The following is a 19,153-nucleotide window of genomic DNA, read 5'->3' on the forward strand; positions in this document are numbered from 1 at the left end:
TCAGATTTTACAAAAATATATTCAGCATTGTAAAATATAAGTCATTTAGTGGAAGAAAATGATGGAAAAATTTGATTACATTATCAAAACATGAAAGACATAATTAGCAAGATTATATCATAGAATTAGCTGCTGTTATACTTGACTACACAACAGCTGAAAAGTGTATTTTACTAAGTTAAGCTACACTAAACTGTGTTGTTGTTGTTCCTTAAGATGGAACTAATACAGGGTGTTCAAAAAGTCTCTCCGCAGTGCTGTGTGATTGTTAGCCGTGCGTGCCATATGGTTGGTTGGTTGGTTGGTTGTTGGGGAAGGAGACCAGACAGTGAGGTCATCGGTCTCATCGGATTAGGGAGGGTCGGGGAAGGAAGTCGGCTGTGCCCTTTGAAAGGAACCATCCCGGAATTTGCCTGGAGCAATTTAGGGAAATCACGGAAAACCTAAATCAGGATGGCCGGACGCGGGATTGAACCGTCGTCCTCCCGAATGCAAGTCCGGTGTCTAACCACTGCGCCACCTCGCTCGGTTGCGTGCCATATGCTGCAGTGAATATACCGAAATGAAACTCAGTGAAGTACAAGTTATTAATTTATTGAATAAGCAGTTTTACAGAGATAAACGAAACGGGGGAATGTTGGGAGAGTAGTCCACTTGAAGGGAAGTAACCCAGGTAGGCGAACAATTGTACGGCATGCACAGCTAACAATCATACGGCACTACGGGGAGAATTTTTGAACACCCCGTAGTTTAGCAGAGTACTTTAAATGTACTGACCTCCCAAATTTCTGCCAGATCAGCACATTTTAAGTGTTGTGATTTGTATAAAAAGATCTACTCATCATTTGGAGGCAAGAGAAAACAGATATAAAAGTTACAGAAATGTGCGAGGTTTTGGAGAAAGTGGCTCCTTCTGCTGGCAGAAGGGTTGAAGCAGAAGGAAGAGGCATGAAGGAAAAGGGAAGGTTTAGAAACTGGGGGAGATATGGAAAAGTCACCCTGAAGAGCTGTTCAAGGGAGACTTACTCCTGTTAGACTCCCTTAACCCAAGGTTCTGGGCCACTTTTCTGTAACTCTCCGCAGTTCTTAAACCTTAGCCAGTCCTTTTCTTTTTTCATTCCTCGTCCTTTCCCTTCAGCCCTTCTGCCAGAAGGAGTAGTTACTGCCTGTGAAAACTTGCCCATTCCCAGAACTTTTGTGTGTGTTTGCCCACTCCACCACTTGGTTAGTAGATTTTTTTTATCAGTCCAATTATATTTTGAAAAATTGATTATTTTAGTTGATTTGTAGAAAAATATAATAGAAAGGGGCGTTTCACATTATTAAAATAGAAATACCTCATCCATACATTGCTATTGCCTTTCAGAACTGCTGTTTTATTTAGTTGTGAATTGAAGCCTGTATAGTTGAGATCACATTGCTATGGCTCAAACATTTACGTATATATTAGTTTGCAACTATTGTCTGTTGCTTATATGTACATTGCTGTTGCTTTATCATTTCAGCACTGTTGTTGATTACACAGTCTGGTTTACGTAGAATCGTTACAAATTTTTAAACCTGTCTGTGCTCTACACTAATTTCATTCATTTCACTGTGGCTTCTTGCAAGTATAAGCACAATTACTCCATTCATTATCTAGCTCGCTAGTTTTATTGTAACCATTGGCATAATTACAGCAATTTCCTCGTGTGTAGCTTTCCACATTTTATGATTATGACATTTAAACAAAATTCTTAAACTGTCTGCATCACCTCTGCTTCAAACAAACAAACAAACATGAGATATAGGGAAAAAGACAGAATTCTCATACATCTCACAAATTTAAACCTCTAACTAGCAAATAGCATTCTCCAACACTGTTACCTGGTGAATGAGGCACCTTTCCACCTTATTCAAGTTAAATGTAGTAGGTTTATTAATTATATAGTAACTTGTAAGTCAACCTAAGATGTGATTTATCTTGTGTGGGAATGTAAAACTTTTGTCCGAAGATGAGTCTAGCAACAGTGGTTGAATTGTTGTTTACACGTAAATCTGGGAAGTGAAATATTTTAAAGAAAAAATATTTGAAACTAAATACTAAATTATTTTGTGTCAACTTCTTTAATTGTATTCTTACAATTTTTTCAGTGAATACTATTCCAGTCTTGAAGGCTGACTCTATAAAGTACATCATGATGTTCCGAAGTGTGCTGCCCAGGGAAATGGTAGTGGGCTCTCTTCCCCAGATTGTTAAACACCTCACTGCTGTCAGTCATGTGGTGCACACATATGCTGCATGTGCAATAGAAAAAATTTTGGTAATGAAGACACCTGATGGAAGTCCAGTGTAAGTAGACACACAATTAAGTATTTCTAAAAATGTAGGTGAAACAGCTGGCAATATTCATAATAGTAATTAGTCAACTTGCTGGGAATATGTAAGAATGCCTGCAATTGTCAGTGCTATAGATTTGTCCATATAAAGTTTGTCAAGATTGTTAAAAGCCTACAGCTATATGCAGTGTGGTATAATTGTGATAAATGGGATTTATTTATTTAGATAATATTTGTCTGGAAATTTCAAGGAGTTAATATAGGAAAAATATTTTTATTGCTCGAGATACTGTACTCAAAAGGGGACCACGCCTACTCCTCACCACCAGTTTAATTCACACTTTTGGTATATGTAGAGCTTGGCCTGAAAAAGAAGTTGACAGAAATGGAAACTCCAGATGACAGTGTTCAGAAAAAAATGTATGGAAATTTTATTTGCAATCCCAAATTTTCATTTGTCTTTCCTATTCATGACTTTTATGAAAATGTTAATAAGTAAAATATATTTAGTATTGTTGTGATTTATTTTCAGTGAAAGTAATGTAAAAATTGAGGATAAATCTGAAAAAAAGTTTCCTTGTAGGGACTTGACCCTGTGACTAGGATGAAGGTCAGTAGCCTTTCTGTTGTGCCAACCATTGGCTATAAACTACAGTAAAATAGATCGCTCATACCTCGCCCAAACCAGGCCAAAAATGCTACTTTTTCCAAACATTTGGCCTCCTGGAGCTCCCACTTCTGTCTGGTTCAGTTGTGGGCAAGCTGTGCATATACAACAGATTTGGCCGAAATCGGTGATGAGTGGGTGTGGTCCCCTAGTCAGTCCACTCTAACAACGAGTTCTTGAATACATTATGCACACAACTATAGAAAGCTATTTGAAAATAAGTGGAAGGTATTTCATTTTATCTAGCATGTGTCATTTCATTGTATGTTATTAGTGACATTAAAACGTAAAACGATCAATTTTCAAGTGTTTCCTCAGTCATGGAACTAGAGAAGGTGATACCACATTAGCGTTGAAGCAACTTGCTCTTTTTCTGGCAATAGTACACACATTCATACGTACAATCGCACGGGCACCCAAATGTACGCACCTGTGGCCACGGCAAGACATATTATTGATACTCAGTTATTGAAAGTAGTTGCCTGAGCTGATGGAGATGGGGAGGCGATGGGTAAGGATTCAGGGAGGGGGGAGCAGGAAAGAGGTGTCTCCTTTGACAGATGACTTCGTGGCTACACAACATGATGAAAACAGATATAGGAAGGAGAGGGGGAGGGGTAACTGAGGGAGGGTAAAATAGGAGGGTGAAAAAGAGAGAAATGTGAAGATAGAGGGAGAGAGGGAGGGGAAAGAAAAAAGTGATAGGTTAAAAGGGGGAAGAGAGTGGGGAGGGACGGGGAAAATGTCCACATGGAGGAAGGGGGTAAGAGGAGCGGTGGGAGTAGGCAGTACATGATCTGGATGCAGAACGGGTGGTGTGGACAGAAGAGAGAAGGGAAAAAGCAAGGTGAGGCAGTGGGAACAGGATAGCAGATATTTAAGTTAGAGCAATCGTGAGAAAGCAGGATGTGTTGGAGAGAGAATTCCCATCTGTGTAGTTCAGAGAAACATGTGTTGGAAGGGAGTACCCAAATGGCCCATATAGTGAAGCAGCTATTGAAGTCATTTGTGTTATGGTGTGCAGCTTGTTGCAAGCGACTGGATCATCAAGTTTGCCGTTTGCCACAGTTTGGAGGTGGCCATTCATGCAAGTAGGCACTTGGTTACTTGTCATGCTCATGTGGACTTCTGAACAGTAACTGCAGCATGGCTAATGTATAACATGGGTAGAAAATGCCTGTGACTGGACTGTGGTGAGAGGTGATAGGTGAATGCATGGGGCATATATTGTACCTGGGCCGACCATAAGGATTGAGAGTATGATTGGGATAGAGGTGGACATTGATATTTTGTAGGTTGGGTGGGCAGCAGTACACTACTTTGGGGGATGTGGGTAGGATTTTCCTGATTTAAGGACATGACAAGAGGTAATCGAAGATCTGGTGGACAATGTGGTTGAGCTTTTCAAGGCTAGTGTAATACTGAGTGAACGTAGGAGTGCTGGTTGGTGGATGGTTAAGAGTTTTAATGGTGTCAGAGGAGCAGGTGGCATGGGAGATTTGTTTATGGATGAGCTGGATAGGATATTACCTATCGGTAAAAGCCTCTGATAAGGTTATCAGTATATTTCGACGACTCCTGCTTTCCACTCTGAATACAGTAGCCACGGATTGTGAGGCTGTAAGGAAGAGACATATTGATTTGTCTCTACACTTGGCCTTTGAAAATGAAATAATTTTCGGTGTTGTCTTGGAGGATTAGGAAAGAGGTACTGGGTATGGTATCAGGGCGTTGGGAGATGTTGGTGACCGACAAGGAGTCTGGCTGTAATGAGACCGGAACTGTGAAGATGTGGTGAAAGAAGTGAGAAATGTCTTGAATGTAAGATGGGAGATCATAGGCAATAGTTTGGAGCTGTTGGTCAGCAAAGGCAGAGGCTCGTTCCATGAGAGTACTGTACCTGGCTTCAGTGGAATGACAGTAGGGAGACCTGTGGGGTTGGTTTTGTGGAGTTTCGGAGTAGGTAAAAGGTAGGAGCCGTAGGGAGGAGGTTGCTGTTGTGAGGAGGCGGATAGATTAAGATATCAGCTTTTGAGGTGGCTAGGCTGCCTCCTCACACCAACAACCATTGCACTCCTATCTTTTACCTACGTGCTCCACAAACGTCACAAACCCATCCTCACAGACCTCCTGACTGGTTGTCCCTTTGTGGCTGGTTACAATTCTCCCACAGAAGGAACCTCTGCTTTTGCTGATCAACACCTTCAAACTATTGTCTTTAACCTCCCATCCTACATTCAAGACACTCAACACTTCTCACACCACTTCTCCACAGTTGTCAGTCACTGTGGATGCAATGTGCTTGAACACAAACATCCCCCCTGTCCATGACATTGTGGCCTTGTAATACTACCTTTTCCAATGTCCTCTGGATACCAAACTCACTACACCTCTTCCCTAATCCTCATAGCCATCTACATCCTGACCCACAATTATTTTGTTTCCGAAGATCAAATGTATGAACAAATGCATGGTACTGGCATGGGTACTCACGTGACACCATCTTGTGTCAACTTACGTATGGGAGGAATACTTCCTTTACAGTCAGCACCTTAAACCCTTTGTGTTGTTCATATTCATTGAGAATATTTTCGTTATCTGGATTCATTGCTGGGACCATCTTCACTCTTTCCACCATAACCTCAACACCTGTTCCCAAATCTGCTTCACCTGGTCCTTTTCAACTCACTGAGCCGCCTACCTAGATGTCGAACTCCAATAAAAGGCAGGACCACAAGTGAAAGTAGACATGTTGTATATCAGCCATGATGCAATTCCTGTACAACATTCTACTTGGGCATGACAAATAATTGTCTGCTTGCCTGAATGGTCACTACCAAACTGTGGCAAATTGCAGTCTTGATCATCCAGTTGCCGAACATGTTCCCTTTCTCTCTCTTTCTCTCTCTCTCTCTCTCTCTCTCTCTCTCTCTCTCTCTCTCTCTCTCTCTCCCCCTCTTCACCTTCACCTTCACCTTCACCTTCTTTCCTTCCCTTCCCCCTTTCCCTGCCTCCAAGTTCCTGCCCTCTTCCTCTTCCTACATCTCTTTTTTTGTGATATTCTGGGTACTCTTTTCATCGTGTTATTAGCAATACAGGGGAATTTTTGGTCATATCTTATGGGCTGAAGATGCCTGTATATTGTTCCAACTTTTGTCATATCAACATTTTCTGATGATAACTCATTAACATCCAATCATTTAGCTCTTTATTGTTTTGGGGTTGATGCATTCTGAAGATACCATGACTTGTCACAAGTCTTAGCTCTTTTTTTTAGAGGGAGAATGAAGTACCCTGATCATTGTTCATAATTTTTCCATGAAGTTGATAATGTTTAGGAATAAAAACATGCAGAATGGGGTGTGTGTGGAACAGGAAGAACCGGGGGGGGGGGGGGGGGGGCTAGTGCTTCTTTCCTCCTTTATCATGATATATTGCGTAGGATTTAGTACAATGTTCTTTTGCTGTTGGTGATTGTTCCCTGGGAATAGTAGGGACATAAAAAGGCCAAGATGCCAAGCACTTAGCTTGGCTCTGAGATAGCACTTATAGCAATGAAACTTTTAATTTTTTTGTATTGGTACAAATTGCATCTGCAGAATAGTGTTGTTCACACTGTTTTTCAACTGTCTGCTGCATTGGAGAGTGGCTGTATTTCTCTTGATGGTGGTCCATGTGATAGCATCCCTTAATTAAACTACAGATGAAATGCCAAGAAAGTGTTAAATAATTTGATGATTTACCTGTTAAAAGTTGTATGAAATTTCTTAGACCACAGGGATATTGTAAGAGAGTACTATATTTTGTACCTGAAGAATTAAAAGATGTGCAGTATGTGCACTACATTGGTTTAATGTGGACTAAAAGTAAATGCAAAACAGATTTTGCATTAATATTTGGCCATTTGAGAAAAGTGAAAGTAGACTGGTTTCTTACTGTAGATGAGACTTAGCATTGCATTGATTGCAATAAATCAACTTCATCTGCCAGGAGAGTTGTACCAAATGTTCAAGGATGTGAAAGGGATTCCTCTTGTTAACTACCATGCAGCTGATGCAAACACAAGTATTTGCTTCAATAGATTGAAAATGTGTGGGGGAAATAAGCACATTTTTCTTTGGGGCAATAAAGTAATGTTGACAATATGAACAGTAGAGAATTTGAGGTATGAATTGTTAAGAAATTCACATTCTTCACAATATTGATTGTCACCTACAATTATTTATAACAGAAATATGTCTTTAAATATCAGGTTGTGGCAGTTGTAGCTGAATACTTTATGGATCTTCCGCAGTTGTTCTTCAGGGATAGAATATAATCATTGGGCAAAGTTCAGTGAGTTAGAGGCTACTATGCTGAAAAATAAATGCTTCATTGGCCTATAAACAGCCTTTCACTGACAGGGTAAGAACTTCTTACCTAGGCCTCATTATTACTTCAATTTCGATCAGTTGATTCCTGCTTGACATCTCCCCCCCACACTCTAGACAAACTGTTAAACTGTTAGGACTGGTAGCAAGATTCATTGTTTGAGTGTTGCTTCCTCCAACATTTCTTCTCTGAGATCATTAGTATTCCATAGTGTGTACTGCAGTAGTGTCATACTTGTCAATACTTGCAATGTTAAGACATTGATGTTTTCTCTCCTGGGGCTGCAGTACCTCATTACCTTGGAGAGGATTCCTCATTTTCTGGCAGTCCACATATTGTGATATAACCTACCTGATATTTATTCATATATTATTTGCTGGACAATCTGACATTCAGGTTCTACTTCTGTGAAAATTATCTCTAGGAAAAGGGGGAAGAAGCACAGCTTAGCACCAAACCGGTTGTCATTAATACATATAATCCAGAAACTATTTGCAGTTGGTTTTTACAAAAAATGACAATGTACCCAATAAAAATGAAATCTTTTCCTTGATGTAATCCTTCTCCTTCTTCTCATTTCAGTAGTGAGGAGTCTACCATTGCACACTATTGTCATGGTATTGTTTTATTAAAAGTTGTGCCAAGTGATTAATGCATGCCTTTTTTATGTACAACAGGGTCGGTTCAGATGACTTCATCTTACACCCTGTCCGTGCTGTTTTTCTAGCTTTAACAAATTTTCATTCAAATGGCATTTTTAGGAGTAGTGTAGTGTTTATAGCCAACGGGGTATATAAAATGTCACCTCGTATTTGTGAAATAGCTTCTTAAGCCTCTCAGAATCACAGTTGTCTGAATTTTCTGTCTATAAGGTAATGCACAGTGAGAACTGCATATTTTAATATTGTTGGAAAGTCTGCTTTGAACCACAGGCCAGGAAGTCTGAAAGAGAGACACACAGAACACTTACTACAGTATAAAGCATGTTATCTTTATTTGTAAGTTTGTTCATGCAGGCATCAAGCTTACTTATTGACCCCATGTATTCCTCTTTCATTTGCACGGAACTGTCAAAGAGCTGCTACTATGCTGGGTAGTAGCACTGGAACAGTAATTCTTTGAAGTCATGCTGTATGTACTCTAAAGATTATGCTTGTGGAGCTGTCCAAGGGAAAACTATCAGTTGATTTCATTACTAGTTTTCATCTGTGCACTTTAACCTGCGATATCAGTAGCTCACGGTTAATGGAATATTAATGAAGAAATGTACATGCGTGTTCAGGCCAAGGAAGCATACAGGATCAAAAAAGCAAACAGACTCTAGTGTATAGCTACCACATGAAAAGGTTAAGTGGTTTGTCACTATTGTGTGTATAGATTATGATTCATGTTTTCATTGAGGCACTGCGGCCTGCGGCGTAGTCCAGCTACCTGCGCTAAGTGCCTGTTCTGGAGCAACCCGCGCTGCCTCACCCGATCTGTGCTGAATATTTCTGGAGTGACTACGATGACTCCAGGTGAAGCACTGTGACCTCTCACAGCTGATACAGAATAAATGCTCACACTACGTAGTTTCTCTACAGATGAATTACTGCAGAATCAAGCTGAATTGTTAAAATTATTTTCCGTCGCTGAGAATAATATCTTGCTTGTAGTTTTTTCACACAATTTTTGTAGCTTGTGCCGAAATCTGCAGGGTTCATTAGATTTACCTCAATAGTTTACTGTTCTTTCTTGCATACTTGTTTACAACATCTGCATTTCTCTGTTGGTTCCTCACTGTACTGATGCAAGAACGAGTAAAATAAGCCATAGATTACAGACAACTGTATAATTTGTTTAGAAACGTGTTTGGAAATTTCACTTGGCCTACTATTTGTTTCTGAGAATACAACAAACTGGGTGCTCAGCCATCTGCTGTCAGATACTGTACCTGTAATAGGTACACTGTGTAAAGCGTTCCTTCCAAGCACAGATGCAGCCATCCTTTGCAGATGATAATCAGTGCTATTATAATTTGGAATCGCTGGAAATGACTGAGTGTCTGCCACAGATCTTTTTTCTTGTGCTGTACTTTTAATTGTTGCACATAAGTATGAAACACATTTTCCAACATTTGAAAGCTGTGAAATCTCTGTCTCTTTTTTTTTTTTTGGCACGTTAAAAACACTTATAAAGAAGATTGAAAGTTATGAACTGTAAATTTAGGAGTTCTTGTTACACTTTGTGAATATAATTTCCATCCTCTTTTTGATCTGGTCTTTGGACAAGCACTGGCCAAGTTAAAAATATATTTTTATTTTGTTTCTTGCTTTTTATAATTTTTTCATTTTTGAAGTTTTTTCTGATATTATTGTATTTGTTCTGTGCTGCGATTAGTAATTCGTTTTTGTGTGGTAATTTTCAAAACATGGTATGACACGCAAGGGTACCTTGCAAGTTTCACATTCGTAAGTGCTTTCTCAATGCACCTTCAGTTTCCAGCAAACAATGCATTTATGCGTTAGTGTACTTCTCTTGGAATGCTCACTTGTTATAATGTTTGGAAAATGCCTACCCATAAACCTTAGAGGATTACCATCAGAACATCTTCCCCTGCCAGCTTCTCTGTGCTCTAATGCGTATGTTTCTGCACGTTCCAATACCAGTGACTGATGAAATTCTGCTGTTGACGTTTTACGAGCTGTGTAGGACCTGAGTGTTTAAAACACACAGATAATTGTTTTTCATGTGCAACATACGGAGCTAAGCAGCATATCAGAATGGTCAACTGCTCCCATACTCAAGTTATAATTTACAATGCTTTGTGGTTTCTTAATTTTCTCTCTAGTATTCCTGTCAGTCTTCCCCATGTCTACCATTGCTGTGCTGGTACATGTGGTCAACATCCGCACTTTCCTTTTGTCACACCACTTTATATCAATTATTGTGTTAGTGTACATAAATTGAATATCTCCTCATTTCACTTTCTTCTGAAGTTTAGGCATATTGCATCTGTTCCTAGGGACAGTACCACGTGTGTTCGTCCGATGACTGTGAAGCCAGGAACAGAAGCTTGGGCTTGAGTACCAAGTACTGAGGTAGATAGTATGTCTGTATTCTAAATAGGGCTTTATTAGTGTAGCCACTATGTCACCACTTTTCCCCAAATTGTGGAACTCAGTTTCTGTTGATGTCCATGTATAAACAATGAAATTTTAGACTGGTTATGTCTTTTAATCACATAACACAAATGTTTTTATTCTGAATCTACTCTGTTTCAATGGAATAAATTCTCTGCCTTTTTATAATAACAAACTTTCATAAATGCAGAGTTTCTGATGTGGATTAAATGCACAATGGAATTCTGTACAAACTTTATCAACAGTGTCCCTAATTTTGAATAATCTGTCTTGTCCAGTATTGACAGAGTTGAAACTTCCTGGCAGATTAAAACTGTGTGCCCGACCGAGACTCGAACTCGGGACCTTTACCTTTCGCGGGCAAGTGCTCTACCATCTGAGCTACCGAAGCACGGCTCACGCCCGGTACTCACAGCTTTACTTCTGCCAGTACCTCGTCTCCTACCTTCTCATTCTGGATTGACAGAGTTGTCACTGAAATGTAACTTTCTCATAACAAACAAAATGCAGTCCCTTGACATGAGTTCTCTAAAAATTGGAGTATTTAGAACAACACTTCTAGTCCAGTATTTGCTAATTTCAGTTTTTTCATGTGAGGCATCAGAACACAAACAGCTCTGAAACAATACATTTCTTCATATTTAGTATCTTTCCACTTTGATATTCAAGAATGCACTGTCTCTGGAGTATTCTCCTTGGTGAATAAAAAAAACCAATTCGTTTAGACAGCTCTATATTTAATCAGTTCTTCTGTGAAGAATAACATGAAAACTGACAGAATGCTTGGCTCATTCCCTATTTGATACACATATCCTGATAGAGTATCATCAAATGTGTGATTAACTGGTCAAAAATCATTTTCTTTCCAGTCAAATTTATTGCTAAGGTGTGATTTCTTTGTAGGGGTTTCACTGTCACTTTCTGTCTTCAGATCAGAACAACTAACATCTCTTGTTGAAACACGAGATTGCACTGACACCCATGCTGACGTGGATGGTTTAGGACTACAGCTTTTCGATTCTGTGGGAGAGCTATCACTTTTGTCAAGATCAAGTAGTTCATGCTTACTGTCGCTCCTCGTAAGAATCTCCATGATTTCTTCCTCAGTGCATCCACTATGTCTTGCCATTTTCGTTGTAAAATACAGGATGTGAGGAGCACCGAAGTAAATTCTGATGAACAGTAAACTGTAGTGTGAAGCCTAGGCTCGCAACAGACAGAGATTGAGACGACAATCTAGCAGTCACAACTGTGAAAGGCTGCTGAGGCATGGGGTGGGAAGTCCGCTGTGCAAATCAGGTAGTGGCACATCTGCACTCATCATCAGCACACAGGAGCCTGCACGTGGATGTGACTTAACTCATCAACAGCACTCAAACTGGTGGCCATAACTAAACTCGTCATTATCACCCAGGGAGCAGCAAGCAGCATGACGAGTAAACTTGTCACCAGCAGTCAAAGGATTAAAGAGGTGCCACATCTATGTGAAGGAGCTCTCTTATTGCGTAAACAATGTGGCTAGTACTATACTCAGTTGTTGGAATAAGCAGACAAGTTTTAGGAATATATGAGATGATGGGAGAAACATTCCGTTAAATACTCAAGGTAATTTGTGGTGACCTTGGAAAGCAAGTCATAAACAATGTTTGAGTGAATTTATTTAAAGTTGTGCAGATGTACATCAATTAACCTTCAATGACTGTCATTTATGGCACGAGTGAAAGACAAGCATAAAGTGTAGCATAAAATACTCTGAAAACCTAAAACTGGAAATATATACCATACACCACATTTGCAAACCACCAGAATCGCTACCCTACTGGCATAAAATGCCAATAAGCAGTGATAATAATTTGGACAACTAATGACAATTTACCACAAAAAAGATCCAGTGCAGTAACTATAAGCATATAAGATACGCCACCCTTTTCACTTGAACAAATTATTTTTTGAGGTAGATGTGCAATTTCAGTCCATAGATTCCAAACTATAACCTGCTTATAATACTTTCATCCTCAGGATGCCACAAACTCACTCTTTCTTGGATGAAACTTATCAGTTTCTTACGCTCCGTATTTTGTGTGTGAGAACGTTGGTCTATTTGGCCAAAGAAAACAAACTGATTTGAATTTCACTGAATGTCGTCCGAAGTGTGTACGTTCAGGAGATGAGATCAGCTATAGTGTGACCACACACGTAGTGGTATACTGATTTATAAAGATCGGCCGACTCTCGCCAATGTTGGTCGGCGGCGGAATCCACCGATATCAGAGCCACTGTGACCGCAGCCTGATCCCATATTTTGCACTTCTTTTTCCAATTTTTCAGTGCAGCATTCATACTGTGGCTGGTCCAGTTTCTCTCCATTCTCATTACAATTGTTTTGGTAAGCACTAATTTTTTGAAAGGGGAACTGAAGTGCTCACTGAAGCAGGAAATGGTCAGAACCACATTCTGTTTCCCTGTAGACTCTGCAATCCTCCACATTTACACAATTACTTCCTTCCCTATAACATGATCAGTTATAGAATATAACTTTCTTGCAGGCTGTATCCAGGTATATATATGGATCTCTTAGTGTTGAAAAAAGCAATTTGATATCTGAAGACTGTACTGTCTTCGCATTTCTAACAGCCTCTCTCCATTATCATTCACAGTATCGTCCCCAAATTTGCCTACAATCTTGCTTGCACCCTACTTACCCACTATTCCATTAAAATCTCCTAAAAGATACAGCTCCTTCCTGTTGCTAATGCCATCTAGGAGGTTTGACAAATTATAAAAGAAATTATTCTTCTCAGCATCAGTAGCATTATTTGTGGGTGCATGTGCTGCAATGACCACTGCGTCATATCCTCCTAGCTTCATATCCACACGCACCTGATATTCGTTAACACAATCCCATTTCTTAATGCAGCATTTCGACTTTTTATGTACTGCAGTGGATATCCCCTTTTTTGCCCAGCACTGTTTGTTCACTTCACTGTAAATATGAACATAATCATCTATTACCTTTACTCCTTTAACTTTCCTTTGTTTCTTTTAGTGCTATTACACGTACATTGTTCCAGTGGGTTTCTTTGAATTCTTCTGTTTTTGTTGTTGTGATGCCCTGAGTGTTGTGTGTACCCAAGTTCATATACCATTTTAATTTCCCAGATTGATTCCATTTAATTCTGATAGGGTCCCAGGCTTTACTCTTGGACTTTTTGCAGACTGATGTTTTCTGATTGATGGGGAGCAGACTCAAAGCCTCAACCCCCAACGTGGAGGTTCAAGTAATTTTTGATCAAGATTTTCTTCCTTTAAACCGATTGTTGTTCTGGACTTAAGGGCTCAGTCCGCCCTGTGTTTTAATTAGAATTCCACTGGCTCCACTGTACTGAGGTCCATCCTCTACACTGTTGCTACTACTGGGGACAGAATAGGAAGCTGAAAGACACCCTCGGGCCTCAAAAACTAATACTTTTGGGGCCTTGGGGGGGGGGGGGGGGGGGGGGGGGAACTGGTACAAGTAAGTGGAAGTAATTGCAGACTTACTTAATGGCCCATGTGGTTGCCACCCAATATTCCCAAGAAAGGGCCCCTCTAGGTGAAATACATGTTGTCTGGAATCTCACCAACTGACAATTCTGGCATTGGCGACCCTACCAGGAGCCTTGCTCCTGTCAGCATAGCTCAGTGGATCACTGAGACACAAACCTTCCCACCAGTGTAAGTGTGGTAGTCAATGGGGTGGGTGTATACTTCCTTTTCTTTCTTTCCTGTACAGCATCCCTCCCTCCTGCTATTATGTTTGTTTGATCTTTGTCCACCTGTCTGTCACCTAGGTCTTGTCTTGTTTTATTCTCATGATTTATTACATTACTTCTTACCTTTTTTTAAAATTTCTTTTGCTCCCTACCCACTTTGACCAACATTCTTTTCCAAATTTCTCCAAAGTAAAACTGTGCGGGGAAGGGCAGCCAGTATGGTATGAGTATCTGTCGAGTGGCATTAATCCTGAAACGCAGTTCTGGGGAAACTACTTGCCACATTCTAAATATAACATGGTAGCCAGTCCATTGTAAGAGTGTTGCTGCACAGCTTTAGCCCCCCATACAATGCAGGGATTTCACTGCAGGGGTCTCTGCTGTAAATTGTCCATGAATGTCAAGGAATAAGTACCCATCCCCATTGGGACTCCTGGCAACACTCACAACCCCAAATGTCTTTTGCCATGACTGGCTGCACCCGTGGAGATAACCACCCAGCTAGAGTGGGTAACACCAGGCTAGGCAGTCTGCCATGAAGCAACTTACTTACTGAAGTCTGCATTTGTGAGAGTCTTGCAGTCTTTCACATCAAAAGCCTCACTACAGTGCTTGCAAGTACACCACCAATGACTATTGGCTATGCCATGGGAGGAGGGCCACAGGTATGGATGTGGAGAATCTTATACTCTGCAGTACCTAGTTTGCACAAAAGCAGATCCTTTCTAATGACCAAACCTTCTTCGAGGAGCATGTCTAGGTGTAGCAGCAGTTCATAAGTTGTGGAGTGGCTCCTTCTTGAACAAGTGTGTGGATTCTGCTCAGTCTTGAGCCTTTATCTCGTATACTTCTGTGTGTAATATTCATTTCATTACACCCCATAGGAGCTTAAAAACAAAATGCAAGGCATTATCTTTCACTGGTACTTGGTATTACAATCAGGTGAAGAACTGCATATCAACCTGGAATGTAAGACTGCATGTCAACCTGGATTTTAAGGAGATACAGTTTGTCAGCCATACTATAAGGGGTCAAAGGGTAAATAGAGTTGTCACAGGAGCATTGACTCTTAAGTGTTCCCAAGAGGAACATGCTTCCAGAAAAGGTGAAGATCATTGATTGCAACTGTGACGTCAAGTCCTACCTTCTACCACCTGTTGTAAACAATGTGTGGATAATTGACGAGATCCATTTCCATTTGTCCATCTACTTTGACAAGCAGAACTTAAGATTTTGGAGTGATATGAATCCTAAACAGCATCAGCAACCTCTCCAGTCCACAAAAGTTATTGCGAACTGCACTATGCCCTTATCAGGGTTCATGGGGCCCTACTTTTTCAACAGTGATCCAGACAATACTGTGACATTGATTTCACAGAGATGCACAGATATGCTGGAAAGCAATTTTACTCCAAAACTTCCTCAGTGCAAAGTTGATGAGGAGACGTTTTTTCATCAAGGTGGAGCAGCCTCCCAAATGTCAAAAGTAAGCATGAATCTTGTTAATATTTTATTTCCAAATCACATGATCTCTCTAAATGGGGATATCACATGGCTTCCTCACTCACTGGAATAGCATGTGACTTTTTCTTGTGATATTACCTGAAGGGTAAAGTGTATCAGGTAACTTACCATGAACAGTTGAGGCATCAAAAGAATGGTTCCAATAGGAGGCGGTACAAATTGCATCATGCTCGAGATGCTGTGGAATTTGATGAATAACTTCAAAGTTAGCCTGGATGAATGCCTGAACTGATGTCATCTTACTGGAGTTATTTTTCAAATTTAGTTACATTCACTTAATTTTCTTAAATGATTTTGTAAGTTATTTAAGGTGGTAAAAGTACAATTTGGAAAAATGGGTTGATAATCTTGTATGAACTTTTCAAAATTACTGTTTACTCTGCCTCACCGTGTGCGAGACCTGTTGAATTATAATACTTCAGTGCTAAAAGCGGTGAACTCCTCCACCCTGTTATGGTGACCAGTCTCACACTGTCCTGGGATATAACCTTGCAGCCTATCCAGACAACAGTCAGCTCTCATCAGATGGAACTGCCTTGATCTGAGGCCTCTCTTACAATACTGGGGACTACTGATCCCCCATCCTCAGGTGGAGAATTGTACTCATCTCCTGTGTTCCAGTCTAAAGGTTCTACTTGTCACTGTTTGCTACTCTTCTGTTCCTGTCCTTATGTCAGACAGATCTTCGTAGATCTCGAAAACATCAAAAAGTTCAAAAGACAAGTCAACAAAGACGAAGGTGATTGGTGATTCCAGCAGGGCCAGCAGCTCGGGTATATCTCCTGCATGGAAATGCATACTCCCTCCCTCCCCTAGGTGTGTGCCAATTTCTGTGGTTTACTTGACCACCAATGACCAACAACTATTCCCAGCTTCAGTTTCACAGTGGTATTTCTACTGATCCATCTGTCCTCGTGGAGCGTTTTCTGACGCACTTTGTGGTGGCATAAGCAACTGCCACTTGCCCTTCCACTTTCCAGGCACGTAAGCTGAGGATAGAGAACACCTTCCTGCCCTTTACTGTTCTCTGTTCAGAGCCATATAACCAACCATAGATGGAGTGTTGTGTCCTCAACTCATCCCACCAAGTGGCCATGAGATCCTGATGTGATCTGTAGTCAAATGATCCAACACCTCAGTGTGAATCGGAAAAATTACCTTCTCAGGGTTTTTAATCATTTGTTAGACAGAGGTGAATTCCCCCCACAGTGGCCAAATATTATCATTATCCCAATCGTTAAACCAGGAAAGGACCCAACTTCCATTGCAATTTACCAACCAATCTGCCTTATTTGTGTGCTATGTAAGCTACTTGAGAGGGTGGTGGTCCGTTAATTGTGCTGGCCTTTAATTTGTTGGACTTTTTTTCTACCTACCAGTGTGGTGTTTGGAAGTGCTGCTTCACAACCAACCATCTGGTCGGATTAGAAACAGCAACACAATTACTCTTTACTTAACACCACCATCTTACTGCAATTTTCTTCACCTTACATAAAGAATACAACACTGATGTTTTTGTTGTTTTATTGTGACTGCACTCCAAGCTGAGCCTTTAGAGATGATCCGCTGATATTCATCTGCAACCTCCAGTCCTACCGATCATTTTGGGCTAGAATCAGAATACACCTCAGTTCCTCACAGTTTAGATGAATAATATATCCCAGTGCTCCATCTTTAGTGTCGACTTCTACACTCAGTGGGACCTACAGTTAGTCCTGCCTGACATATAAAAGACTTTTTCATTTGCTACTGCTCCCAGCTTATGGTCCTCACTGAGTGACCACTCCAAGGAGCCATTTGAAGGGTGTTCTCTTGAGCACAAGACCATGGCTTTAATTTCTCCCCTTACAAAATCTGGTTCATTCACTTTTGTCATAACACCATGATGCACCGGGATTCAGACTTTTCCTAGGAACCCAAATTCTTGAAGTGGTTGTACAATTATGGTTTGTTGATGATAAACTGATGTGGTTGCCCACATCTGTCAGCTGATATTAAGTTACATTCAGAAACTGAATGCACTCTCTCATTCCTCAGTCTCACCTGTCGCCTCTTCCTTTGCTCTATTATTTTTCTTCTAGGGCTCTGATTTTACTGCGACTGGACTGTTAATGACAGTTATATACATTTCTGCAGGACCATTAGCTTTGCAACTGTTAGACCTATTCTGCTATGTGGGCTAAGGCTTGCCCCAAAGACTTTTGTCCATTAGACAGCATTCTAGAGGCGTATTTTTGGCTGCATCAACTAGCACTCGTCTATGCCTCCCCCTGTCTGCCAATTGCCATCTGTTATGATAAAGAACATGGAATATCCAGTTATTTTTATTATATATATATATACAAACCCTGACTGATAAGTTTAAATTCCAAGTATTTTGTTAGAGAAAATGGTGTGCTTCTGGAAGTAGGATGTGGAACCTGTCATTTTCAGCACCTTACCCTGATAGAAGATTCATCACAGAAAGGGCACGGGGGAGGACCTATGGCGGACCTATCTATACCCCTTGCCAGCAATATTTGTTTCAAGGTTTCCAATGTGGTCATGGCACCATTTAAACAGTGACAAACAGATTGATGAAACACCATGACAGCATCAAAATAATGACAGTGACTGAATTATTTTGTGTTTTTTAATTTTCCTGTCTTAGTTTCTCTTGACAGTTAGTGACAGTTCTATTTTTTGAGTAAGTTGTCAACTTTTATTTAAGCTAATTCTCCTTCCCAAATTATTATTATTATTTATGTAATGGTTTTGAAAGTTTTAAGTTTGAGGTAGTTAAAACCTTTCAGCAAGAGATTTTTGTTTGTGTCAGAAAGTTTATATTTATGAGTTACTGCCTTGTTCCAATTTATTTAAGAAATATATAATTATGAACTGTAAACTTTTAATATTCTCTCCTGAGAAAGTTTAGTTTTGGACATACACCACTTGGCAGCCAACCTGCCCTTGCAGCTTTAGTGCCTTCCTGACAGTGGCTCACATCTTACTGGAGTGCCCTCCTCTCACCAGACTTCTATGTATACAAGCACCTTAAGCATTCCTTATACTTGATACTTACTTACTTAAAGAACAGTTAAAGAGGTTTTGTGTTTTCAATAATAAAAGGGGTTTTATTCCCAACGTTTATGTTTTGACCATACAGGGTCTTGAGTGGGACAGTTGTGGGAGGATTACTTCTCTCAGCATGTTGAGCCCTGAGAGGAGGGGTCCTTACCTATGTCTGACACTCTCCTGCTGTGCTTGTCTGTCTCTGCCCGTCCTGGTGGCCGTATTTTTTTTCTTATGTTTTATTCTCATCTTTGTATTTCTTATCTTTGCTATGCTTTTAGTCCCTTCCTGTTTTATTTGTCCTGACTTCCCATTCACTGGTATTGTTTATTACATCAGTTCCATCC

At 40.3% G+C, this 19,153-nt stretch overlaps 1 protein-coding gene across 1 annotated transcript in view; it reads left to right on the forward strand.

Moving 5' to 3' along the window:
• Nucleotides 1-19,153, forward strand: part of LOC124619491 (exportin-2) — a 166,182-nt gene that overhangs the window by 93,789 nt on the left and 53,240 nt on the right. The window contains exon 11 of the mRNA XM_047145904.1: nt 2,134-2,332. Within this exon, the coding sequence (XP_047001860.1) occupies nt 2,134-2,332 (199 nt within the window). The remainder of the gene's footprint in view (nt 1-2,133; nt 2,333-19,153) is intronic.

This window comes from Schistocerca americana, chromosome 6, assembly GCF_021461395.2.
Source record: "Schistocerca americana isolate TAMUIC-IGC-003095 chromosome 6, iqSchAmer2.1, whole genome shotgun sequence".
NCBI classification, from domain to species: domain Eukaryota; kingdom Metazoa; phylum Arthropoda; class Insecta; order Orthoptera; family Acrididae; genus Schistocerca; species Schistocerca americana.